At 35.8% G+C, this 26,756-nt stretch overlaps 1 protein-coding gene across 10 annotated transcripts in view; it reads left to right on the forward strand.

The window, feature by feature from the left end:
• Nucleotides 1-26,756, forward strand: part of HERC4 (HECT and RLD domain containing E3 ubiquitin protein ligase 4) — a 131,903-nt gene that overhangs the window by 32,497 nt on the left and 72,650 nt on the right. For all 10 annotated transcript variants that reach the window (XM_028514212.2, XM_028514213.2, XM_036026887.1 and 7 more), the window contains 2 exons: nucleotides 8,482-8,612; nucleotides 21,479-21,639. In XM_028514212.2, the coding sequence (XP_028370013.1) occupies nucleotides 8,482-8,612; nucleotides 21,479-21,639 (292 nt within the window). The remainder of the gene's footprint in view (nucleotides 1-8,481; nucleotides 8,613-21,478; nucleotides 21,640-26,756) is intronic.

Raw genomic sequence — 26,756 nt, forward strand, 5'->3', positions numbered from 1 at the left:
CCTGTGTTCCTTTCTGTAAAAAGTAGCTGGTGATACTTATTCACTGGAGTTTTGGGAGGTATATTATTATTATTATTATTATTATTATTTTAAGATTTTATTTATTTATTTTTAGAGAGGGAAGGGAGGGAGAAAGAGAGAGATAAAGAGAGAAACATCAATGTGCGGTTGCTGGGGGTCATGGCCTGCAACCCAGGCATGTACCCTGACTGGGAATCGAACCTGCGACACTTTGGTTCACAGTCTGCGCTCAATCCACTGAGCTACACCAGCCAGGGCCGGAGGTATATTATTTTTAACAAAATCAGATCATTTTAGATATCCCCAAAATAAAATTTTATTGTACCTTGATTTAATTTAGAATAGTTCCATATCTATGTATCTTTTGCTTTTCTAAAAGAACTTTTTAGCAAATAAATTAATGTTGCTTTACAAAGCAATTTGCTTATGTAAAACCTGCATTAAGAAAATGACATTAGCAAAAATTTTAAAACAGACTTTTGAATAATAGTAGATATGAAGGCCACTATAAAGATGTCAGCATTTTTTTTAGTTTATTTATAAATTCATTATGTAAATCACATATAATTTACCTTTAAAAAAATCCTCACCCAAGAACATGTTTATTGATTTTAGAGGTGGGGGGCAGAGAAACATTGACTGGTTGCCTCCCATATGCGTCCCAGTCAGGGGTTGAACTGGCAACCTAAGAATGGGCCTTAACTGGGGACTGAACCTGCATCTCTTTGGTGAATGGGAAGATGTTCCAACCAGCTGAGCCACCTGGCCAGGGCACATATACCTTTTTACTTAGCTATCCCACTTTTAAGAATTTGTCACAAAGATAGGGAATTTTGTATGCATAAGGCATTTATTATGGCATTATTTTAATAGCAAAGGAGTAGAAAAATCCTAATGTCCATTAGTAGCAGCCTGTTTTGGATAACCTCTGGTAATTCCATGCAGTTGAATATCATGACCAATAAAATGGAATGAGGAAAATCTCTATTATAATGTGGAATGATCTTCAGGATATATTGTTAAGTCAAAAGAGGAAGGGATAGAATAGTTTTCCTTTTATATAAGGATGGGTAAAAAATAAACATTATATATTTTATTTATGTTTTTTAAAAAATTGAAGCTAGACCAAATGTACTTGCTTTATAGTTTTGACTTTGGAACCCAGAAACTGTTATAATAAAAAAAAATATATATATATATGCATTTTTATATAATGTAACATTTCTTAAAACTTTAAAAACAACTAGTGACACAAGTACAGAAAGAATAATTCTTTCAGGTTATTATATATTAAAATATTTTGTTGTATATCACTAGTGGGAAATAGCCTGAGAATAAACAATGCACAAAGAAATGTTAAACTGCATTCTATAGTCTTATTGTTAGTAGAATTGGTGGTATCATTTTTTAATATATAGAAAGTAAGATAAAGCAAATAAGTACTTATTTTACTGTCATTAGAAGCTGACTTCCAGTTTCAGAGAAAAGAGATATAAAATGGTTTGAGTTAAATTAAAATCCTGTAATCTAAAGATAAGAGGTATCATTATAAACTCTTACTTTTTTCCTTTTAAGTATATGAGAGGCCATGACCATTTTAAGGTCCTAGAAGTAGTTAACAATGTACAATCTGGAAGCAGTAAACATTCCTTGATTTTTGTAGACTCCACACTTAAAGGGCTTCTAGATAAGAATAGTCTTTAGCATTGTGCGTTGCAAAAACTCAAAAGGTCATGTCAGAAGAACAACTTGAAGACACTTTCATTGATTTACAAAAAGATATGACTGAAGTGAATGGAAATACACCAAATACATAAAAACCCATTACTTTATAACTATACTCTTCCCCAAATTAGTAAAAAGCATACTTAATTGTTTATCTTTGGAGGTTTCTAGGACAGCTCATTTTTCTAAAAATTAGTAAAGAAGGATTTCTTCTACCACTTACTAGCAAATTGTATTTTAGAGTAACTTAACAGTTGATGAGTTAAATTCTCTTTGGAAGAATTCCAACTAATAAATTCAGAAGAAATAAAAGTAGAAAATCTCCATTTTTATACATTAATTAAAATTAATTTTTTTAAGAGAGGAGAGAAACATCAGTGTGTGGTTGCCTCTTGCTTACCCTGCACCGGCAACCCGACTCATAACCCAGCCATGTGCCCTTCCTGGGAATTGAACCGGTGACCCCCCTGGTTCTCAGGCCTGTGCTCAACCTACTCACCCACACTAGCCAGGGCTCCAATTATATATTTTTTATTGAAGTAATGGATCTAGGTCAAGATCAAGCAATGTTAAGCTTAACAAGGATGGATTAGGCTAAAAACACATGGACTTACTTTTAAAAAAATTATAGTTGATACACAATTTTTTTATTTAGACCTACTTATTATTTTAAAGTATGTTTTATTGATTATGCTATTACAGATGTCCCATTTTTCCTCCCCATTATTCCTCTCTGCTCTGCACCCCCTCCCAGCAGCATTCCCCCCACCCCTTAGTTCATGTTCATGGGTTGTACTTACGAGATCTTCCCCATTTCGTATACTATTCTTAACTTCCCCTTGTCTGTTTTGTATCTACCATTTATGCTTCTTATTCCCATACCTTCCCTCCCCATTCTTCCCTCTCCACCTCCCTGCTGATAGCCCTCCATGTGATCTCCATTTCTGTGATTCAGTTCCTTTTCTAGTAGTTTGCTTAGTTTTTGTTTTAGGGTCAGTTGTTGATAGCTGTGAGTTTGTTCTCATTTTACTGTTCATAGTTTTGATCTTCTTCTTTTTCTTGGATAATTCCCTTTAACATGTCATATAATAAGGACTTGGTGATGATGAAGTCCTTTAACTTGACCTTATTTGGGAGACACTTTATCTGCCCTTCCATTCTAAATGATACCTTTGCTGGAGAAAGTAATCTTGGCTGTAGGTCTTTGCCTTTCATGACTTTGAATACTTCTTTCCAGCCCCTTCTTGCCTGAAAGGTCTCTCTTGAGAGATCAGCTGATAGTCTTATGACTGCCTCCTTTTGTCTTGCGGCTTTTAAGATTCTGTTCTTATCTTTAATCTTGAGTAATGTAATTATGATGTGTCTTGGTATGTGCTTCCTTGGGTCCAACTTCTTGGAGACTCTCTGAGCTTCCTGGACTTGCATGTCTGTTTCCTTTGCCGGATTGGGTCATCCTTCATCATTTTTCAAGTAAGTTTTCAGTTTACTGCTCTTCCTCTTCTCCTTCTTGCACCTCTTTGATTCAGATGTGGGAATGTTTGAAGTTGTTCTAGAGGTTCCTAAGCCTCTCCTCATTTTTTTGAATTCTTGTTTCTTCATTCTGTTCTGGTTGAATGTGTATTTCTTCCTTCTGCTCCAAATCGTATCGAGTCTGGTTTCCTTCCTTTCACTGTTGGTTCCCTGTATATTTTTCTTTATTTCACTTTGCCTAGCCTTCACTTCTTCCTCTATTTTGTGACATACTCAACCATTTCTGTGAGCATCCTGGTTACCAGTGTTTTGAACTCGGCATCAGATAGGTTGGCTACTTCTTCATCACTTAGCTGTTTTTCTGGAGTTTTGATTTCTTCTTTCATTTGGGCCATATTTCTTGGTCTTGGCGCTCCTGTTGTAAGAGGTAGAGCCTTAGGTATTCCCCAGGATGGGGCAACCCACTTTGTTGGGTTTTGGTGCTGTATGTGGGGGCGGGGTCTGAGAGGGAACAGTGCCACTTGCTGTGCTCTGGACTGGCTTTCAGTCACTTCCCCCACTACCCACTAGCAAATTTGCGCCCTTCTGGTGCTGATTCCTGGATGTTTGGGTTCGTGTATGTTCTAGGACCCTGTGGGTCTCTCCAATGAACTCTTCTGTGAGGCTGGGAGTTTGTCCTGCCACCACAACCTCCACAGGTTTTTACAGATAGAGTTTTTTGAGGCTTTCTTTTCCCATGCTGGAACACCCTGGGTTGCATGGTCTGTCTCACTCCCCAGTTGTTCCTCCTGGTTCATCTGCACGCAAATGTGGGACTGCCCAGTCTGCTGGGTCCTCCAGCTGCCACCTTGCCATGTGTCCTCTCCTCCCCAACTACCTGTCTCTGCCCCTCCTACTGGTCTGGATGAATGGTTCTTCTTTAACTCCTTGGTTGTCAGACTTCCATACAGTTAGATTTTCTGGCAGTTCTGGTTGTTTTTTGTTTGTAAATTTGTTGTTCTTTTGGTTGTGTGAGGAAGCACAGTGTACCTACCTATACTTCCATCTTGGCTGGAAGTCCTAGATCTACTTCTTAACATTACCAACCAGACATGCTTTCTGATGTTATGTAATAAAATAACCAGGAAAATTTGAACATGTTTTCAGTATTAAATGATACTGAGAAATTAATAGTAAAGGTGTTCATCAGGAGGATGTAGCAGTTGTACTTATATAGCACTCATCAAAGGAACATCCAATTATATTAAATATTAATAGGTTTTAAGGCAGAAATAGAAACACAGTAATTGTAGGGGGCTTCAGTAACCAACTTTTAGCAATGGATAGATCATCCAGACAGGAAATCAATAATAAAATATTGTATTGAACTACACTTTATATCAAGTGGACATAACAGACATATATAGAACATTTCACCTAGCAGCAGCAGCATATACATTTTTCTCAAGAACACAATGGAATGTTTTATAGTCGGTATATGTTATGTTAGAAAACAAGTGTGAACAAATACAAGAAGGTTGAAATCATATCAGTTAACTTTTCTAGCCAAAATGATAGGAAACTAGGAATCAGTAACAGGAAAAAGGCCAGAATATTCCCAATGTGTGGAAATTAAAAAGCATAGTCCTGAATAAGCAGTGGGTTCAAAGAAGAAATAAAGGGGTAATCAAAAACTGTCTTGAGAAATGAAATTGGAAACAGAGCATACCTAAACTTACGGGATGTAGCAAAAGCCCAGGACCTGATGGCTTCACTGGTGAATTCTACCATTTAAAAAACAATACATGCCAATTTATCTCAAACTGTTTCAAAAAATGGAAAAGTAAGTAAATATTCCAGACTCATTTTATGAGACTAGCATTATCCTGATACTAAAGCCACACAAAAACACTATACGAAAAGAAAATTACCAGTGTCCCTGGTAAACATAGATGCAAAACTCCTGAACAGAATAGTAGCAAAATCAAATCGAACAACATGTTATAATGATCACATACTGTGATCAAATGCGATTGATCCCTGGGATGAAAAGATGGTTCAGTATCTGCAAATCAATTGGTGTCATAAACTACATTAATAGAATGGAGGATAAAAATCATCATTAAGAAATCATATTAAGAAATAGATGCAGAAGAATTTGACAAAATTCAACAACCTTTTGGTAACATTGTCAACAATTTAGGTATAGAATGAGGGCAACTCAACGTGATAAAGGGCTTATATGAAAAAACCAGAAAACTAAAAAATGGGTTCAGTAAAGTTGCAGGATACAAAATCAATATACAAAAATCAATTGTATTTCTATACAGTAAGAAAAATCTATCAGAAAGAGAAAGTAAGAAAAGCAGTATCATTTATAGTAGCATAAAAAAATACTGCATTGGCTAAAACAGTGGTCCCCAACCTTTTAGGTACCAGGACTGGTTCACTTGCTCGCATTCCTGTTGCCCACCTCTTCCTCTGTGCAGCCTGGTCTGTGGCCTGGGGGTTGGGGACCTCTGGGCTAAAAGGTTTGTTAGTTTTTTCCCAAAAGATAGCTATAGTAGTGCTTTGTCGTCTTTAACTGCATTCAAAACAATTTTGTTAGATTGTATTGTGACTGCTGTCATATCAGCATGCATTTTTTAAAAATCTTATCAAAATTGGTAAATTTTTGTGTCGCCATTTTAATATTGAAGGTTGAAGAAAATAAGCAACATTTTCAGCATATTATTCTTAATTATTTCAAGAGAGGTAAAACACAACTGAAATGCAAAAAAAGATTTGTGCAGTGTATGGAGGATGTGCTGTGAATGATCATATGTCAAAAGTGGTTTGTGAAGTTCTATGCTGGAGATTTCTCGCTGGACAATCGATGCTCCATGGTCGGTCACGTAGACCAGTTGAAGCTGAAGCTGTTAAATCGAGACATTAGTTGAGAACATTCAGCGTTCTACCACATGGGAGATATCTGACATGCATATCCAAATCAAGCGTTGAAAATCACTTGTACCAGCTTGCTTACGTTAATTGCTATGATGTTTGGGTTCCACATAAGTTAAGTGGGAAGAAAAAGCCTTCCTGACTGTATTTCCATGTGTGATTCTCTACCTAAACGTAATGAAAACATTCTGTTTTTAAAACAAATTGTGACTGGTGATGCAAAATGGATACTTTACAGTAATGTGGAATGAAAGAACTCATGGGACAGTCGAGATGAACCACCACCAACCACACCAGAGGCTGGTCTTCATCCAGAAAAGATGATGTTATGTATATGGTGGGATTGGAAGTGAGTCCTCTATTATGAGCTCTTTCTGGAAAACCAAGTGATTAATTCCAATAAGTACTGCTTCCAGTTAGACCAGTTGAAAGCAGCACTCCACAAAAGCATCTGAAAGTAGTCAACAGAAAATGTAGAGTCTTCCATCAGGATAACAAAGGACTGCACGTTTCTTTGATGACCAGGCAAAAACCGTTAGAGCCTGGCTGGGAAGTTCTGATCCATCCACCATGTTCACCGGACATTGCACCTTCAGATTTCCATTTATTTTGGTCTTTATAAAATTCTCTTAAATAGAAGAAATTTCAATTGCCTGGAAGACTGCAAAAGGCATTCTTTGGAGCAGTTGCTCAAAAAGATAAGTTTTGGGAAGATAGAATTATGAAGTTGTCTGAAAGATGGCAGAAGGTAGTGGAAAAAAACAGTGAATATGTTATTCAGTGAAGTTGTTGGTGAAACTGAAAGATGTGTTTTTTGTTTTTACTTTAAAGCCAAACAAACTTTTTGGCCAGCCTAGTACATGGGAATAAATTTAACCAGTGCGGTAAAAGACCTGTGCACTGAAAACTGTGGAAGACATTAATGAAGGAAATTGAAGAAGATGCAAATAAATGGAAAGCTATCCCATGTTCTTACATTGGAAGAATCAGTAATATTAAAGTATGCATGCTACTCAAAGTGATCTACAGATTCAGTGGAACTCTTATCTTGATTACAATGGAATTTTAAACAGAACAATTTTAAAATTAATATGGTATCACAAGTGATCCAGAATAACCAAAGCAATCTTGAGAAGGAAAAAGCTGGAGACATCACACTTCCTAGTTTCAAATTATATTATGAAAAGAGTAATCAGAACTGTACTGACGTAAAAACAGACACATAAACCGTCAAAAAGAATAGATAGTTCACCAATAAACCCACATACATAGGGTCAACTAATCATCAACAGGACACCAAGAACACACAATGGCAAAAGATAGTCTTTAATAAATGGTACTGGCAAAACTGGATCCCTAGCTTGCACTACTCATAAGTAACTCAGAATAGAATAAAGACAAATGTAAGACCTGAAACTGAAAAACTCTTAGAAGAAAATATGTCAGGGAATCCCTTAGATGTTAGTCTTGGTAATCATTTTTTGGATATGACACCAAAAGGAAAGGTATCCGAAACAAAACTGAAAATGAATGGGGGACTACATCAAATTAAAAAGACTATTGTAAAGCAAAGAAAACAGTCAATAAAATGAAAAGGTAATCAATGGAATGGGAGAAAATATGTGTAAATCATATCTGATAAGGGTTAATAATAAATATATATTGTCTTTAATTTTGTGTATTTGAAATTTTCCTTGGTAAAAGTTTAAAAAAAAGTTTACTTGCATAGCAATATGTATAAATATGCTATTAAATGATAAAAGTGGGATATAAATTGTATAATAGCTAAAACTATGAAGAAAAACAATTAAAAATACTAATTGTGCTTGTGATTACTTTTATATATATAACCTCTAATCTAGTTTTATACTTTTATAATAGAGGTTTTAAAGACCATTTATATTGTGTGCTAAAATAGCTATATGTGCACTCTGGTTGCATATATTCTTTGCACAGCTTTTATGTTAAAAATATAACTAGTTTGAAAACTGAAGATATCATTTTAATGGTTTTGTCAGATTTTATAGGTGTGTACTTGGGATTCAACAAGAATATAATAATAATAAAAGGAAATGCAAAATTGTTAGTATCTCTTTAATGATGATTTTATATATATAATGACAAGACCATAATTAAATACTTTAAAAATGCATGAAAATATTTAGCCATGAACCTGGAAGTCTTTTCGTTTTAAAACATTTTACCTTAAAAAGTCAGATATCTGTTAAAATTGTGAAGATGATAAAAGTAAAAATTAGCTCCATATTAAAGATTAATTTATTTTTCTGAAGATTATTTTCTTTTTTCAGACCTTCTAATGATAAAAAGTTTTGTCTTTTTTAGGAAGGTGGAGTGTTTACTTTTGGAGCTGGAGGGTATGGTCAGTTGGGTCATAACTCTACCAGTCATGAAATAAACCCAAGGAAAGTTTTTGAACTCATGGGAAGCATTGTCACTCAGATTGCTTGTGGAAGGTAAGCTATTATGTAAGAGTATTTTGATCTCTCTAACAATTATTTAGGGACTTAAAAGAAAACAAACCAGAGATCTTCTTTTTGACACCTGTTATATCATGAATTCATAGGGAAAATGTCCCAACAGCTCAAGCTTCTTTCCATTGATTCTCACAAAGTTTAATTCTCTGGGCAGGGAGCAGGCTGGCACTTCATTTGAACCCCCAAGTACCTTTTCGTTTGGCATACTTTTCTTTTTGAAAATTTTCCTTCACATGTTTCAGGAAGCTCTCTCAGCTCTTAGAGTACTTAATGTGTTCAGCACATACATTAATTCTCTTTGCAAGAAGAACCAAGCCCTTGTTTGTTTACAACAGTATCAACAGCATGCTGGGTAACACTGTAGACTCTTCCATTTTTTGCCATTGTAACATTTGAGCGACATTCCATTTTGAACTGTGCCCTTCCCTTGATGTCTACAATATCATTTTTTTGGTAAATTTCCATGTACAAAGGAACAAGTTCATGTTTTCTAAGAGCCCCAGCGAACATAGGGGTGCCTCTCCTCTTTCCCCTTGTGTTGGTCATTTTTGCAAATTAGTAGAAGATGGCAGTTACAAGTGAAAGTAAGGATTTATTTTAATCGTCATTCAAGGACATGCTCATTGATTCTCAGAAAGAGGGGAAAAGAGGAAGAGAGACCCCCAACCTAGTCAAGTACCTTGACTGGGAATTGAATCTACAACCTTTCAGTTTACAGGATTACACTCCAACCAAATTACTCCGGCCAAGGCAAGGATTACTTTTCAATGAGCTGTTTAGTAGTCTAGTAATCTAAGATTTTAAAAATAATTCTCCTCTAAATGCCTGATTTTCAGCTGAGGAGTTATAGTAATAGGAGAAACATCTTCTATACGATTATTTCACCTTTCTTTACCTGAGGCAAGATATTAATGTATGTGTAATACTGTATTTATTGTCTGTAGCATCACGCTTGAAGGGAAACTATAGATCCATCTTTGTTTGTTTTCACCTCCCTTTTTTTTATGAATGAGGGAACTGACCAATTAATTATTTAACACATAGGATTAATTAGTGGTAAAAGTTGAATTAGAATACAGATCTCCTGATTCCCAGTTGTTGGGAGTAAATAGATGAGTCAGAGCTTTGAAATTGAGCTTTACCTTCAGTTTTTTAAATTAGATAGACCCAAAGAGGCAAAATGTGCTTTGACTAATTAACTCAGTTTGAACGTGTTATTTAAGTTTTTTCTACCTATTAGGTGTCCTTGTGCAATATAGATTAGTTTTGCCAACTGTTAGCTTCAGATACAGGGATCACACTGTAGGTAGCCTTTAATGAACTTTTTAACATCATGTTTACATGATTATCCGTATGTGTGTGGCTATGGCTTCTCATCACTACGTATCATTGCTGTATTTTATTTTATTATATACACATAGCCCTGTCTGGTGTGGCACAGTGGATTGAGCACTGGCCTGCGAACCAAAAGATTGCTAGTTAGATTCTTGGTCATGGCTGTGTTGTGGGCCAGGTCCCTGGTTGGGGGTGTGCAAGAGGCAATGAATTGATGTTCCTCTCCCTCTCTTTCTTACTTCCTTCCCCTCTCTCTAAAAATAAATAAATAAAACCTTTAAAAAATAATTATATGCATATATAATTATGTACTCATTCTATTGCTAATGGACATTTGGGTGCTTCCAATTTTTGGTAATTACAAATAATGTTGCTTAGAACATTTATTGTGCGATATATATAAACGTTTGTATTTCTGAAGAATACCTAGAATAGAATTGCTGGGATGTAGAGGATACTTAACTGGAATTTTGTGAGTTAGTGTCACACTGTTTACCAAAATGGTTATGCCTCTTCATTGTATATTCTCATTAGTATTATATGAGAATTCCTGACAGTATCTTTGTCACTATTTGGTATTTTTAAATTTTTGGATATGTAGTATTATTTAATCATGATTGTAATTTGCATTTTTATGATTTATAGGGATTGCATTGAATCTGTAGATCACTTTGGGAAGTATTGATATCTTAACAGTATTAAGTTTCCCAGTCCATGAATACAGGATTTCTTTTCATTTATTTACATCTTCAGTTTCTTTTAGTGATCTTTTGTAGTTTTCATTGTCTTTTACCTTTTTGTTAATTCTTGAAGTATTTATTCTTTTTGGTACTATTGTAAATGGCATTATTGTAATTTTCTGGATTGTTTGGTATAGTGTATAGAAATGCAGCTGAATTTGCATGTTGATTTCATATCCTGCTTTGGTGAAATTTTTATTAGTTCTAATAGTCTTTTGTGTGGAATCTTAGTTTTCTACTTACGAAGTCATATAAACTGTATACAGAGGTAATTTTACTTCATTTTTTATTTAGGTACCTTTTATTTTCTTTACTTGCCTAAGTGCCCTGGCTAGAACTTCCAGTACCAACTTTATTAGAAGTGGTCAAAGTAGGCATTTTTTTTCCTTGTTCTTGATTTTAGAGGAAAATCGTTCAGTCTTTCATTACTGAGTGTGATGTTTGCTGTATGTTTTTCATGTATGGCTTTTATTATGTTGAGTTAGTTTTCTTCTATTCCTAGTTTGAAGACTTTTATCATGAAAGAGTGTTGAATTTTGTGAGTTTTTTTTCTGCATTAGTTGAGGTGATCATACCTTTATTCTGTTTATGTTGTATACTACATTGATCAGTTTGTGTAGGTTGAACTGTCCTTGCATTACAGGAATAAATTCTGCTTCGTTATGCTGTATAGTCTTTTTAATATGCTACTGAATTCATGTTGCTAGCGTTCTGTTGAAAATTTTTGCATGGGTTAATGGTCTATAAGGGATAATGATCTTTAAGGGATAATGGTGTATAGTTTTTTGTACTGTCCTTAGGTGGTTTTGATATTAGGGCTATGCCGGCCTTGTAGAATGAGTCAGAAAGTTTTCACTCCTTTAATTTTTTTGGAATAGTATGAGGAGGATTGGTGTTCTTAAATATTTGATAAAATTCACCAATGAAGCCATCTGGTACAAGGCTTTGTGGGAGATTTTTGATTATTGATTCTGTCTTTTTACTAGTTATAGGTCTATTTTGGTTTTCTTTTTCTTTTGATGTAGGATTAGTAGGTTTTGCATTTCCAGTAATTTTTTCTTTCCATCTACATATGAAATCTAATTTTGTTGGCAAATTATTGTTTATAGAATTATTATGACCATTTGTAGTTCAGCATTGTGTGAACTACACATTGGTAGCATTACTACCATTGGTAGTAATGTCTCTACTTTCATTTCTGATTGTAATAATTTGAATCTTTTTTTTTAGTCAATCTCTTGCTAAAGTGTTGTCAAACTTTGTTGATATTTGCTAAAGTGTTGTCAATTTTGTTTATATTTGCAAAGAGCCAACCTCTGGTTTTGTTGACTTTGGCTATGTATCTATTCTCTTTCATTTGTCTTGGCTCTAATCTTTATTTTTTTATTTTATTTTTTTTTAACCTGAGGAAAAATCATAGTTTAATACATGTACGTGGGGAATTCACGTAGGTATGAAAATTCCAAAGACAGTGATCAGACATTGTGGACAAAGGGGAATGGAGTATTAGATTTCAGAAGTGAGAATGGGAGTAGAAGTGGGACACCCGAGGGAGGGAAATCCTTGCTGGGCAACTCAAACAGTGGGACATGGGGTGTTTAGCTTACAGGCACCTACTTACCATAATTTCAAATTAAGCTAAGGCGACATCCTGAGATCTTCCTGAAGCAGATCTTGAATCTTAGATCTCAGTCTTGAATCTTTTGGGATTGGTTCTAATCTTTATTACTTCCTTTCTTCTGCTGTCTTTGGATTTAGTTTATTCATTTTTATTTTTAGGTCCTTAATGGTAAAGTTGGGTTTTTTATTTGATATCTTGTGTTTTTCTTTTTTAAAGATTTTATTTATTTTTAGACAGAGGGGAAGGTGGGGAGAAAGAAAGGGAGAGAAACATCAATGTGTGATTGCCTCTCTTGTGTCCCCCACTGGGGACCTGGCCCACAACCCAGGCATGTGCCATGACTGGGAATCAAACCACTGACCCTTTGGTTCACAGGCTGGTGCTCAATCCACTGAGCCATGCCAGCCAAGGCAAAAATCTTGTTTTTTAATGTAAGTATTTATAACTATAAATTTCCTTCTTAGAACTGCTTTCCTAGCATCTCTTTAAGTTTTGATGTGTTATATTTCCATTTTTATTCATCTCTTATATTTTTAAGTTTTCACGTGATTTCTTTGATTCATTGATCCTTTAAGAGTGAGTTGCTTAATTCCACAAGTTACTGAATTTTTCAGTTTCCATATGTTATTGATTTCTCATTTTACCCTGTTTTGTTTGGTTGTAGAAGATATTTTGAAGGTATCTATCTTTTAAAATCTATGATACTTAATTTCTGACTAACATATAGTCTACCCTGGAGAATATTCTGTGTGCATTTAAGAAGAATGTGTGTATGCTATTGTTGGGTTGAGTGTTCTGTTAGAAATAGCTGGTTTATTGTTTTGTTCAAGTTCTGTATTTCCTTACACTTACCTTCTGCCTGGTTGTTCTGTTGTTGACAATGAGGTACTAATGTCTCAAATCATTATGGTAGAACTATATTTCTTCCTTCAATTCTGTCAGTCCTTGCTTCATATATATTAGTGGTCTGTTATTAGGTATATAAATGGTCTTAATTGTTTTTATCTTATTGCTGTATTGAGTCTTTATGTTAATATCTAATATCCTTCTTTGTGTCTTGTAAATCTTTTTGGACTTAAAGTTTATTTTGTTTGATAAGAGTATGGCCACGCTGTTCTCTTTTAGTTATTTGCATGGGATACCTTTTTCATCTTTTCCCTTTCAACCTGTTTGTGTTTGGATCTAAAGTGAGTCTGTTGCAGGTAGTATAATAATTTCTTTTTAATCCATTCTGCCAAACTCTTGTGAGTGGACAGTTTATTTATATATTTTTTTAAGATTTTATTTATTTATTTTTAGAGAGGGAAGGGAAGGAGAAAGAGAGAGAGAGAGAAACATCAATGTGCGGTTGCTGGGGGTCATGGCCTGCAACCCAGGCATGTACCCTGACTGGGAATTGAACCTGTGACACTTTGGTTCGCAGTCTGCGCTCAATCCACTGAGCTACGCCAGCCAGGGCTAGTTTATTTACATTTAAAGTAATTGCTGAGATGTGTGGACTTTTGTTATTTTGCTATTTGCTTTCTGTATGTCTTATTTTCCTCATTTCCTGAATTACTTCTTTTGTATTTAGTTTATTTTTTGCAATGAAATGTTTTAATTCCCTTCACATTTCCTTTTCTGTGTTTCAGTTCTCTTTGCATTTTGTATATTCTATAGCTATTTGTAGTTACTTAGGGATTACATTTAATATCTTGAAGTTATAATACTAATTCAAATTTACACCAGGTTAACTTCAATAATATACCAAAACTCTGTTTGTACAGTTCTTTTCCCACCCCCTTTCAGTTATTGATGTGCAAGGTAAATTATTTATACAATTATTTGGATATAGTGTACCCCCAAACAGAAATTAATAATTTTAGGCAATAATCTCTTAAATTAAATAGAAAACAAAAGGTGGGGAAAAAAAGAAAATGTGGAGTTATAAACCAAAGTTACAATAAGACTAATTTTTGTAATCACACATGTATTTACCTTTATTGAGATACTTACTTTATTTTACAGCTTCAGGAAAGGTTTTGCTGGATATCAGATTTTTGGCTGAATGTTTTTCTTTCAGTACTTTGAATACAACCCTTTATCAGATGTATTGGCAAATATGTTCTCCCATTCTGTGGGTTTTGTCCTTATTTTGTTGATGGTTTCCTTTGCTGTGCAAAAACTCTTTTATTTGATGTAGTCCAATTTATTTATTTTTTTCTTTTGTTTCCCTTGCCTGGGGAGATATATCAGGAAAATACTGCCTCAAGCACTGTCCAAGATTTTACCCGCTTTGTTTTTCTTGTAGGATTTTTTGAGTCTTAACATTTAAGTTTTTTGTCCATTTTGACTTTATTTTTGTGTGTGGCATAAGAAGATAGTCTAGTTTCATTTTTCTGTATATATCTGTCCAATTTTCCCAACAACATTTATTGAATAAAGTATCTTTAGACTGTTGTATGTGCTTGCTGCTTCTATTGAATAATCATTGACTATAAGGGTATGGGTTTACTTCTGTGCTGTTTATTCTGTTCCACCGACCTGTGTGTCTGTTTTTATGCCAGTGCCATGCTGTTTTAAGTGCTATGGCCTTCTAGTATAGTTTAATGTTAGATAGTGTGATTCCTCCAATTTTGTTCTTTCTCAGTGTCACTATTGCTATGTTAGGCTTTTTGTGGTTCTGTATACATTTTTTAAATATTTGCTCCAGTTCTGTAAAATATGCTATTGGAATCTTGACAGGAATTGAGTTGAGTCTATAGATCGCTTTGGGTGAACATTTTAATGTTGATTCTTTTAATATGCATGAACATAATATGTGCTTCCACTAATTTGTATCTTCTTCAGGTTCTTTCTTCAGTGTCATAATTTTCCATGTACAGGTCTTTTACCTGCTGGTTAGGTTTATTCCTAGGTATTTTATTGTTTTTGTAGCAATTGTGAATGGAATTATTATCTTAATTTCTCTTTCTGCTAGTTTGTTATTGGCATATAAAAATGCAACTGATTTCTGGATAGTAATTTTGTATATTGCTACTTTGCTGAATTCATATATCAGTTATAGTACTTTTCTTGGTGGAATCTTTAGGGTTCTTTGTGTATAGTATTGTGTCATCTGCAAATACAGTTTCACTGCTTCCTTTTCAATTTGGATGCTTTTTTTCCTTCTTCTTGTCTGATTGCTGTGGCTATGACTTCTAGTACTGTGTTGAATAAGAGATGAAAGCAGACATCCCTGTCTTGTTTCCGATCTTAAGTAGAACACTTACAGATTTTGCCCATTGAGTGTGATGTTGGCAATGGGGTTGTCATTGCTTTACATATTTAGGTGCTTCTATGTTGGGTGCATAAATGCTTACTAGGTTTATATTTCTGTTGTTGGATTGTTCCCTTTGTCATTATGTAGTGTCCTTCTTTGTCTCTTGGTTTTAAAGTCTAATAATTTGTTGGGGATAAGTACTGCTTCCTTTCCATTTGCAGGGAAGTATTTTTTCCACCCCTTTACTTATTGTCTGTGTGTATTTTTCACACACACACACACATAGGTATGGGTCTTGTTTTCTCATCTATTCAGCTACCATTTGTGTTTTCATTGGAGCATTTATGTCATTTACATTTAAAGTGATTATTGCTTGATATGTATTTTTTGTCCTTTAATTTTTTTAACAATTGTTCTCTGTCTTTTTTCTATTTTTTAAGCACGCCCTTTAATATTGTTGCAGTACTGGTTTGGTAGTCACAGACTCCTTCAGCTTTTTCTTCTCTGGGAAGCTTTTCATGCCTTCTTTACCCTGCTGGGGGAAGTAGCCTTGGTTGTAGTTCCTTGCTATGCCAATCCCTTGTGCCCTGAAATGTTTCCATTGAGAAATAAGATGACAGTCTAATGGGAGCTCCTTGTAGGTAACTAACTGCTTTTCTCTTGTGGCCTTTAAGATTCTCTCCTCGTTGCCCTGGCTGGTGTGGCTCAGTGAATTGAGTGCCGGCCTGCGAACCAAAGGGTCACTGGTTCGATTCCCAATCAGGGCAGACGCCTGGCTTGCAGGCCACGTCCCCAGTAGGGGGCATGTGAGAGACAGCCACACTTTGATGTTTTGTTCCCTCTCTTTCTTCTTTCCTTCCCCTCTCTAAAAGTAAATAAATAAAATCTCTAAAGACTAATATATCTTGTCTTTATCTGGATTACGAGAATACAAGTGATTTAAGGGAAACAAAAGATTCTCTCCTTGTGTTTAAGATTTGCCATTTTAATTATGATGTGTCTTGGTGTGGGCCTGTCTGCGTCCATCTTCTTTGGGGCTCTCTGTAATTCCTAGACTTGTGTGTCTTTTTCCTTCACCATGTGAGAGAAGTTTTCAGTCATTATTTCTTTAATAGGTTATTGATCCATCGATCACTCTCTTCTCCTGGTATCCCCATGATGCAGATACTATGCTTCCTGTTGTTGCAAGGATCCTTTATTTTTCCTTATTTTTAAAAATTCTTTTTGCTGCTCTGCTTGGGTGTTTTTGGTAACTTGCCTTCCAAATCGTTTATTTGATCCTCTGTTTCATCTAACCTAATGTTTTTCCTTCCTGTGTTTTATTTATTTCAGATAGTGCATTCTTTATTTCTGACTGGTCCTTTTTATGGTTTCTATATCTTTTTTCATAGTTTTGAGCATCCATATAATCATTACTTTAAAGTCTATATTTGATCAATTGCTCGTCTCCATTTCATTTAGTTCTTTCTCTGGAGAATTCTCTTGTTTTATCATTTGGGGCCTGTTTCTTTGTATTCCCTATTTGGCTGCCTCTGTATTTGTTTCTGTGTATTGGGTAGATCTGCAAAGACTCTGGTGCCGTCCTATGTCAGATGTTGCCTGTGATTGGGCCCTGGGTAACCTGTTTGGAGTTGTCAGTAATCCGTAGCTTGTGGCTCCCTCTGTTGATTCTGGATATGTGCAGAAAGAACCAGGCTGTGCCCCTTTCTGTTGCGAGAGGGTCAGCTAAAGGTTCAGAGCACCCAGAGATTTACCACCCCCTGCAGGCTCTCTGTTAGGCTTAATCACTGAAGGTTCCTCCAGCTGTACTCTATAGCAGCCAGGCTTAAGCTCCACAGGGTGGAATGAGAGGGTTTCCTGTGGGTGGGGCTATTGCTTCTTCCTAGGCTGATGCCATGTGGAAGGCAGTGCTTTGTCTGAGAATGGTGGCTTCTGCAGTATGGGGAATGGGTGAGCATAGAGATCCTGGCAGCTGACCCTTCAGCTCTCCCCCTAGAGCTACCAGCCCCAGACTCTCCTCCCATGTCTCCAGTCCCCTCTGTCTTCCCTTTGCCACAGTGCAGGGCAAGTGGCTGCAGATGAAATTTTGTGCATTGCCTCTTTAAGAGGCTCTGTGTGTATTTAGCTCTCTCTGGCAGACAAAAACCCCTCTGCTTTTTCATAGCTGGATGTTATTTGGGTTCCTTTCTCAGTTCTGGTGCTGTAGGCTAGGGAGCCAAGTTTGGGGTTTAGGGGAACCTTCCTGTCTCCGGCTGCTGAAGTATGCCTCCAGAACTGAAGCTGCCATTTGTGGGAGCCCGGCTAGCCCTCTTGCTTTTCTGTACTTCCTACCAGTCTCTTTGTGGTGATGTGTTTTTTTCCGTAAGTCTTTGGTTATAAGGTTTCTCTCTAGCTAGTATTCAGGATGATTTTTCAGTAATTTAGTTTAAATTCCCTATCAGTCCTGGGAGGAGGTTAGTGTAGCTTCCATCTACTCTGTAGCCATTTTGGATCTTCAAAAAGATTTTCATCTGTGCTTCCAGTTGTATGTCAGTTTTCAAGCTTGTCTTTATTTCTTGGACATTAAACGACTATTAAACATAGATAACATAGTTGTTCTAGATTCTTGTATTTGATACTTTCAGTATCTGAAATCTGTAGAGGTCTATTTCTATTGTTTTTTTTCTTTCTGCTGGATTTTGTTCATGGTACTACGCATTTTTTATGCCGGTTTTATGTGCTTGGCCATGTGTTTGAAAAAATATGGGAATGATTTGATAAAACCTTTCCTCTTCCCATATTGAATCAGAATCTATTATGAAAGGTAAAGAAAAGCTCAACATGTAAATGAGTTGGAGTGACAGTATCAGAATCTTTTTTAGGTTATTAAAGTTATACATGAATGTATAGATCCTAAAGTTTAGCAAGTTCACTTTTTTCTTTTTTATCCACTTAATGGATACTTCATGAAAAGATTATAAAGCAATATTATTTAACTTTGTATTGGGGGAGAAATCTTGACCAGTTTGACTTTTAGGCATTTAGTACTGTAACAACTATGTATTATTTCCTTATTGAATAATTGTCAGTAAACCTGAAGGAAACAGCTAGGGAACACCAGAAATGTAAATCCATCAAGAAGATGATCTAAAAGCAAAAGGTTTCAAATTCCAGTAATATAATGTAGTGTTTTTGAGCTATAACATGATAAATCAAGGCTTAAGATAGTTAAGTCTGTTCTTTGGGTCTCAATGCTGATTTCATGGGTATAATTGTTTGGAGAGATTTTTAGAAATATGAATTGTTGCCTAGGCTCACTCTTGGGTGATTCCAATATGTAGCCAAGATGAAGAACCACTCCTTTAGTAGACCAGTTTGGGGAAGAGTTTAATGAAATAATATTGGTATGTTCCTTTGAGGATGTCACAATGTCTGCTTCCTGAATGAGGCAGACTGGGCATTGTTAAGTCCTTCTTTAGCCAGAGTAGTTTGTTTGTTTCATATGTTAGGATTCCATTTAACATTTCGTTCTTCAAAAGAGTATCCTTAGTTAAAAATATTTTGATTGACCTCAGCTGATCTGGCTCTGAGGTAAGATAGTTGGTAGATTATATTTAGTTTTCCAGTAATATGACAGAGTGGGTAACTTGAAAATCCTTTTGAATCAAAACACCTTTTAAGTAACATAGATTAGTTTGCCAAGAAGTAAAGAGAATTTCACAGAGCAAAAACAGAGAAATCTGAAAACCATAGCTGTTAGTTTGAACTGACTCTGGAGCTGCCCTGAAAGAATTTGCCAATCTAGATAATGTATTAATTAGCTTATATTGTTAAATGAACCACTCCAAAATGTAGTGGCTCAAAACAATTACTTATTTAGCTGATGATTTTGTGACTCAGTATTTTGGACTGGGCTTAGCTGCGCAGTTCTCATTTTAGCTGAACTTGGTTGATCAGCTGATGGTCAGCTAGAGGCTGGATAGTCTAGGATGGCCTTAGCTAGAATAGCTTGTCTCTGTTCCAGAGTATATATCCTCATTCATCGGTTAACCTTGGATTATTTTTATGGTGGTATAGAGCAGGGTTCCTAAAGAGAGAAGGCAAAAGTGCAAAGCTATTTGTGAGGCATAGGCTTAGATCTAATATGCTGTCATTTTTGAATGTCAGTTCAAAGCAAGCCAAAAGTCAGAGCTCAGATGTCAGACATAGAGAAATGGATTCCCTGTCTTGGTGGGTATAGGGAAAGAAATAATCTTGGCCCTTTTTATAAACAATAGACTACAGATGGCAAAGAGGTTTAGGTCAGGAGATGAGACCTGAGAACTGATAGAAGCAGTAGTAAGGACTGAGAAACCATTTTCTCCCAATAAATCTACTCCATGGGGAGTTCACAATGAAATATTCCCTTGCTTGCATAAGGAGACTTTTCTGTCCTTGGCCTCCTTTCTGTTTTGGATCTCCTCTGAGAATTTGTAGCTACAGGATGACTGCCCGAAGGTAGGTGTGGGGCTTGTTGCTGTAGTCCTGAGTTGGTGTATATGTATGATATTTCACAATATATAAAGGGCTTTAAATGAAATAACAGGCTGGCAGATTTGAAAAAAAAAACCTAGAAATGAGATAAAACATAGTCATTAAAATTTAAAAATTCAATTGATAGTTAAAGCAGTCGGTTGGACACACAGCTAAAGAGAAAAGCAGCCATTTGAAAAACAGGTCCAGAAGTTACTCACCAAATGGGTGTGGATAGAAAAGAGAGTAAGAGACTAATAGGATATATTGGGAAGGTATAGCATTTGTCTAATACTATCAAGAAGAGAATTGAATGAATGGGAGAGAGAACATTTTTACAGAAATACTACTTAAGAATTTTTTTCAATTCTTAAGCTACAAACCCTGAGATTGAGGAACACAAGACCTGAGCTGGGTAAATCTTGTTAACTCATTCCTAAACAGACAGTAGTGAAACAGCAGAAGGAGTTGGATTAATGGGTTTTCTTTAGCTCCAGTTGCTTCTACTCTGCTACCTACAGAGGGTCTCAGTACACACACATAAGGATCAGTTTCTTTAGAACAGTGATTTTCAACCCTTTTTATCTCATGGCACACATAAAACTAATTACAGAAATTCTGTGGCGCACCAAACATGTTTTTTGCTGATCTGACCAAATAATAGCACCAGAGAGTTATTGTGTTGACTGTTGTCATTTTTTAATTTGACAATCAAAGGTAAAAGAGGTCAGTGCCCCTGACTCAATAGTTGAGTATTACATGTTTTAAACATTCTTGTGATACACCAGTGTGCCCCTTGCCTGAACACCAGTTGAAAATTACTGCTCTAGAAGAAAGGAAATCTTGTTTTATCATGCATTTCTTTCTCTCTCAGAAGGAAATCACACTCATACATACACACACACACACACACAACAGACACACACACAGTATGCAAATCTTCTGGTTGATACTGAATTACTTGCTGAGTCCTTATCCTCAGACTTATGAGTGGTGCCCAGATAGTGGGCTCTCATGGACCATAGCTCTAGATTAGAATGTGATAGATAGATAGGGAAAGGAGGCAGGGGAAGGGAGGGGATAAGGAAGGGACTTCCTTGGACAGCATAGTTAGATGCTATCTTCAGGGCTAAGTCATGTGTTACAAGGGATCTCAGTATAGATCTGGACCTTTTTAAATTTGGACATTTGTGGAAATTTTCTGGACCATGCTTGTTCATCCTGCCTATATGGTACAAACTTCATGAGTGTAGGGTAAGGCTAATAAATATTTTGTACAGAATATTTTAGAACTATAATGGTTTTACTAATTTATTTTTGAAAAGGAAAATTATCAGTTAATATTCGCTTTGCTTTCTAAATGTGAATTTTTTAGAAGGTAACATTAAGTCTCAGGTTTTCTATCATTTTACTCTAGGCAGCACACTTCTGCTTTTGTTCCTTCATCAGGACGAATTTATTCCTTTGGACTTGGTGGTAACGGGCAGCTAGGAACTGGTTCAACAAGCAACAGGAAAAGTCCTTTCACTGTGAAAGGGAATTGGTTCCCTTATAATGGGCAGTGTCCACCAGATGTTGGTAAGTTCTGTTATATTAAAGCTTTACTACACACATTAGAGTTGCTCTTAAATCATGAAGTTTTCTGTTTGAAGTGAAAAAATTCGAGATACATTGTTTTGTGAAAATAAGACAAAACAGTGTATATGGTTGCTTAGTTTATGTTTGCTTATATGTGTAAGGGAACTTGGAAAAAAGGTGGTTTCAGAGGCTCGGACATGTGGGAACTGGGTGGTGGCTAGATACAACTGGAGAGGAGTATTTTTGGTTTTTATTTTTAATTGTAAAAATTAAAAACATAATAAATATATGTAACAAAAGTGTATGAACATAACCATTTTTTAATTGTACAGTTCAGTATTGTTAAGCGCGCTTGCATTGTGATGCAGCCAATCTCCAGAACTCTTTTCGTCTTTGAAAATTAAAACTTGCTTATTAAACAACAACTCTCCATTTATTCCTCCCACTGGCTGGCAACCACTCTGTTCTTCATTTTGTCTCTCTGAATTTGACTTGATCTAGGTACCTCAAAGAAGTGGAATAGTGTAGTAGTTGCCTTTTTGTGACTGGCTTATTTCATAAACTTAGTATAATCTTCAGATTCATCTGTGTTGTAGCATTATGTCATATTTTCCTTTTTAAGGCTAAATAATATTATGTGTCTATACCACATTTTGTTTATTTCTTCATCCATTGATGGACAATAGGATTGTTTTCTCCTTTTAACTGTTGTGAATAATGCTATCTTAAATACAGGTATACAAATATTGCTTTGAGACCCTGCTTTTAATACTTTTGGGTATATATAGGACTTTAGAATTGTTCACGTTTTCTGTTTTTTTTTGAAATATTAATGTATTGCCTCTTTAAAATATTAAAGTTTGCCTTTTATATCCCTACAGCTTTAGCCAAATATATAATTTATTTTTATTGTATTATTCTTTCAATAGAATTGGTTATTTTTCATTGTTACTAATTTATTCCTTAAAGAATTTGCAATATTCAAGGGCTGTTTTCTCATTCACATTTTCTGACACGCTATAGCCAAAATGTACTTGCATGTATATATGTGTAAAATGTTTCCTTTACCATCCTAAACTATTCTTCAAAATTGTTTTCTTATTTTATCTATGTCTGGTTTTCTTTAGAATTTTTCTCTGAGTTGTGGGACTTGAGTCTGTTGAGACTTTATTCAGTGATGAGCTTACTATGAGGATTGACATTTGAAAGGTTCATAACTTTCTATTATGACTGATTTTGAAGATTGTTTTTTATTTTTGTTAACTAAAAGTCTATCTCAATTATGGTTCTATTTCATAAGGTCAAAATATGGTACTCTTTTTGCTTGTTTTTTTGTTTTGTTTTGTTTCTCTGTTTGATATTTTTGTTTCAAATATGGCTTCATTTTCTTCCTGCTCCTCTTAGGTTTGGACATGTATCTGTTTCAGTAGTAGTGTTCTTTTGTCCTCAGCAGCATGTTGGCGTTTCATCATACCAGTTCCTTCCATAAAAGGCACTAATAACCTAACAAAGAGATTGTATGTTTTAAAGCCACATGGATATTGTAAGGAATCACGTATTTTGTTTATATAATTTGTCACTTAGGAATGCATATTGTCCCTTTTGAAGCTATATCTTGAAGTCATTTGCAATGGGAAAGGAGATGGAGTTTAAAATCAATCATTTTGCTTTAATTTAGTTTTATCAAAAAATTGTTGATTTCCTAGTAGCCAAAAGGTGCAAACAACTGAAGTGGCCGTCTACAGATGAATGGATGAAAAATTGTGGTCAAAATCAAAATCAAAAATTGAAAAATCAAATAGCATTCAGCCATAAAAAGGAATGAAATTTTGATACGCTACAACATGGATGAACCTTGAAAACATGCTAAGTGAAAGAAGCAGACACAAAAGGACAAATATTATAATACTTCTCTTATATGATGTTCCTAGAACAGCCAAATTTATAGAAATATAAAGTAGACTAGAGGTTACCAGGGGAGAAGAATGAGAACAAGGACTTGCTTAATGGGTGCAGAATGTGTATTTGGGATGGTGAAACAGTTCTGGAGATGAATCATGATGACAGCTGTACAATATTGTGAATGTACTTAATATTGCCCAACTGTGTACTTTCAAATGGTTAAATCGATACATTTTGTTATGTATCTTTTACCACTATATATTTATGTATAGCATATATAGAGGTTGGGGCAAAAGTAGGTTTACAGTTGTAAGTATGCAAAACAGTTTATTCTTATTATTTATTAATTATTGTATTATTTTCCATACAAACAGTTGTAACCCTACTGGTGCCTCACCCTGTATAATAGTTGATCATTAGGTTGCACTATATTAAAGCTGTGTAGCATAAACACTAGTTAAGTGTGAATTTAATTTACTCAGCCCCTCCAGAGGTGAAGTCTGTGGCCTCCACCATAAATCACATTGCTGGCATTAACTTACCTGAGGTGGCCTCAAGGCCACAGGTAAACAACACTTTAAACAAGACATTCCAGAGACTTCAAGAATATTTCCTTGGAGCTAGGCAAAGGGAAAACCTTTCTTTAGCAGGTGTAAAGTTTGGGAAGCTCTATTAGTTTGCTAGGGCTGCTATAACGATATGAAATGGGTGGCTGAAACAACACGAATTTATTGACACAATTCTGGAGGCTAGAAGTCCAGGATCAAGGTATTGGCAGAGTTACTTTCATCTGAGGGCTATAATGGAAAATCTGTTTCATGTGTCTCTTCTAGCTTCTGGGGGTTTGCTAGCAATCTTTGGCATTCCTTGACTAGTAAGTAGATCTCTGCCTTCATCTTTATATGCCATTCTTTCTGTGTGCATATCTGTGTACCAGTTTCCCACTTTTATAAGGACATCAGTCATGTTGTATTAAGGGCCCACTCCAGTATGAGCTCAACTCAACTAATTACAGTCTCCAGCAACCCTATTTCTGAATAAGGTTACATCCTGAGGTATTTGGGATTAAAACTTCAACATAAGAATTTTGGGGAGATAAATTTAACCCATGACAGTGTCTCAGAGCTCATGATGAATTAATCCTTCACTGCACTTGGGGTCTTGTAGGGATTATTTTTTGAAATGACTTGTCATACCAGATTCAACAACCATCATTCAGTCAATTAGAGAGGTACAAACAAATTCTCAATGAATCTATGTGAATAACCATTGGAGAGCTAGTAAGAGTTTGAGTTCTTATTGAGATCTGGAGATCAGCAAGGATCAGATGTATGTCAATTAAAAAAATGATATTGTACACTGGAAACTAGTTGACTCAGTTTTGCATATATTACAAAATGATAACCACAGTAAACCTAGTTAACACCCATCATCTTAGGTATAATTTTTTCTTATGATGAGAATTTTTAAGATTTACTCTCTTAAACTTCAAATATGCAGTATAGTATCATTAACTATAGTTACTATTCTGCACATTATTTCCCCATGATTTATTTATTTTGTAACTGGAAGCTTTTACCTTTAGACTTCTTTACCCATTTTGCCCATCCCCTCCCTTCCTCTGGCAACCACTAATCCATCAGTCTTCTCTCTGTATCTGTGAGCTTTGTATTTGTATTTTTCCCCAAGATTCCACATGTAAGTTGACGTGGACTCTGGCCCACAGTGTCTGTGGTATTATGGCTGAGAGGAGACAAATTCACCTGGACTGCCAAGTACTGTGGAGGAAAAGGGATGGCATGACCACACTCTCAAGGGAGCGCCCCATCCCTTGCCTAGAGGGGCTTTTATTGGCTTTAATTTGCATAGGAATACAGGGCATATTTGGAAACCTCATCAATCTTCAGGCAGTAATGATCAAATAGATAACATTCAAAGAATTCTGTGGGCCTATTTTGAGTCAGGGTCAAATAACTAAAGGGCCATAAAACTTTGGGGACACAAAGTTTTCATTTCATTCTTGGACCCTTATCATTTAGATTGAGGATATTAGCAAAGCAGGTTTCACAGGATTTTATGCATTCTTTCTTAGGCCTCATTGCCCCAGGGAACTGCCCTTTCCAACACAGGGCCACACCTACCTCCTGCATTGTTTCAGGCTTAAGTCAAGCAGGGGAAGTAAGGCAGCCAAGAGATTAGAAGACTTCTTGCAGTCAGAATGAGGACTGAGGCTATGTCAAAGCCGATGGGGGAGGGTCCATCACCCCCTTTTTCTGTAACCCTCCAAATCCTTCCCTGAGGGCCCCTTCATGACCATACCTGTCTTAGATTGTCCCTCCCTTGAGGAATCTTACTCATTATTGGCTAACTGGTCATACACTGGGGGCCAGGCAGGGTGAAGTAAAAGGAGTAGAGGCAGTGCCCCTGCCAGGGAGATAAGCTTTGTCTTCTTAGTGGCTTATGGTCCCAAGGTCTCTCACTCAGCCTTAGCCATGGGGGGTTACAGCTTCTGAACCCCCAGGCAGGGCGGTTCCTAACATAAGTGAGATCATACGGTACATGTTTCTCTCCATGTGATTTCACTGAGTGTAATACAAAGGTTCATTCATGTTGTCACAAATGGCACGATTTTCTTATTTATGGCTAATATACTCTGTTGTGTGTGCCTGTGCATGTGTATACATACATACATGCATACTATATTTTGTGTGTTAATTCATTGATGGACACTTAGGTTGCTTCCATGACTTGGCTATTGTAAATAATGCTGAAATGAACATGGGAGTGCATATTGTTTCGAATTAGTATTTTTCCTTTTGATAAATACTGAGAAAGAGAATTGCTGGATCATATGGTAGTTCTGTTTTTAATTTCTTGGGAACTTGCACTGTGGGTATACAGATTTACATGCCCACTAGCAGTGCACAAGGATTCCCTTTTCTCGATGTGTTTGCCAGTACTTGTCATTTTCTCTTCAATAATAGCCAACCTAATAGGTGTGAGGTAATATCTCATTGTTGTTTTGGTTTGCATTTTTCTGCAAACCAAATAGTGATAATAGTGATGTTGGACACCTTTTCAGGTACTTGTTGGCCATCTATATGCCTTTCAATGTTTATTTAGATCCTCTGCTCATTTTTAAATCTGATCATTTGTACTTTTGCTGTGGATGTGTTTGTTTTTTATATATTTTGGATATTAACCCTGTATCACTA

Source organism: Phyllostomus discolor, chromosome 5 (assembly GCF_004126475.2).
Source record: "Phyllostomus discolor isolate MPI-MPIP mPhyDis1 chromosome 5, mPhyDis1.pri.v3, whole genome shotgun sequence".
Taxonomy (NCBI): domain Eukaryota; kingdom Metazoa; phylum Chordata; class Mammalia; order Chiroptera; family Phyllostomidae; genus Phyllostomus; species Phyllostomus discolor.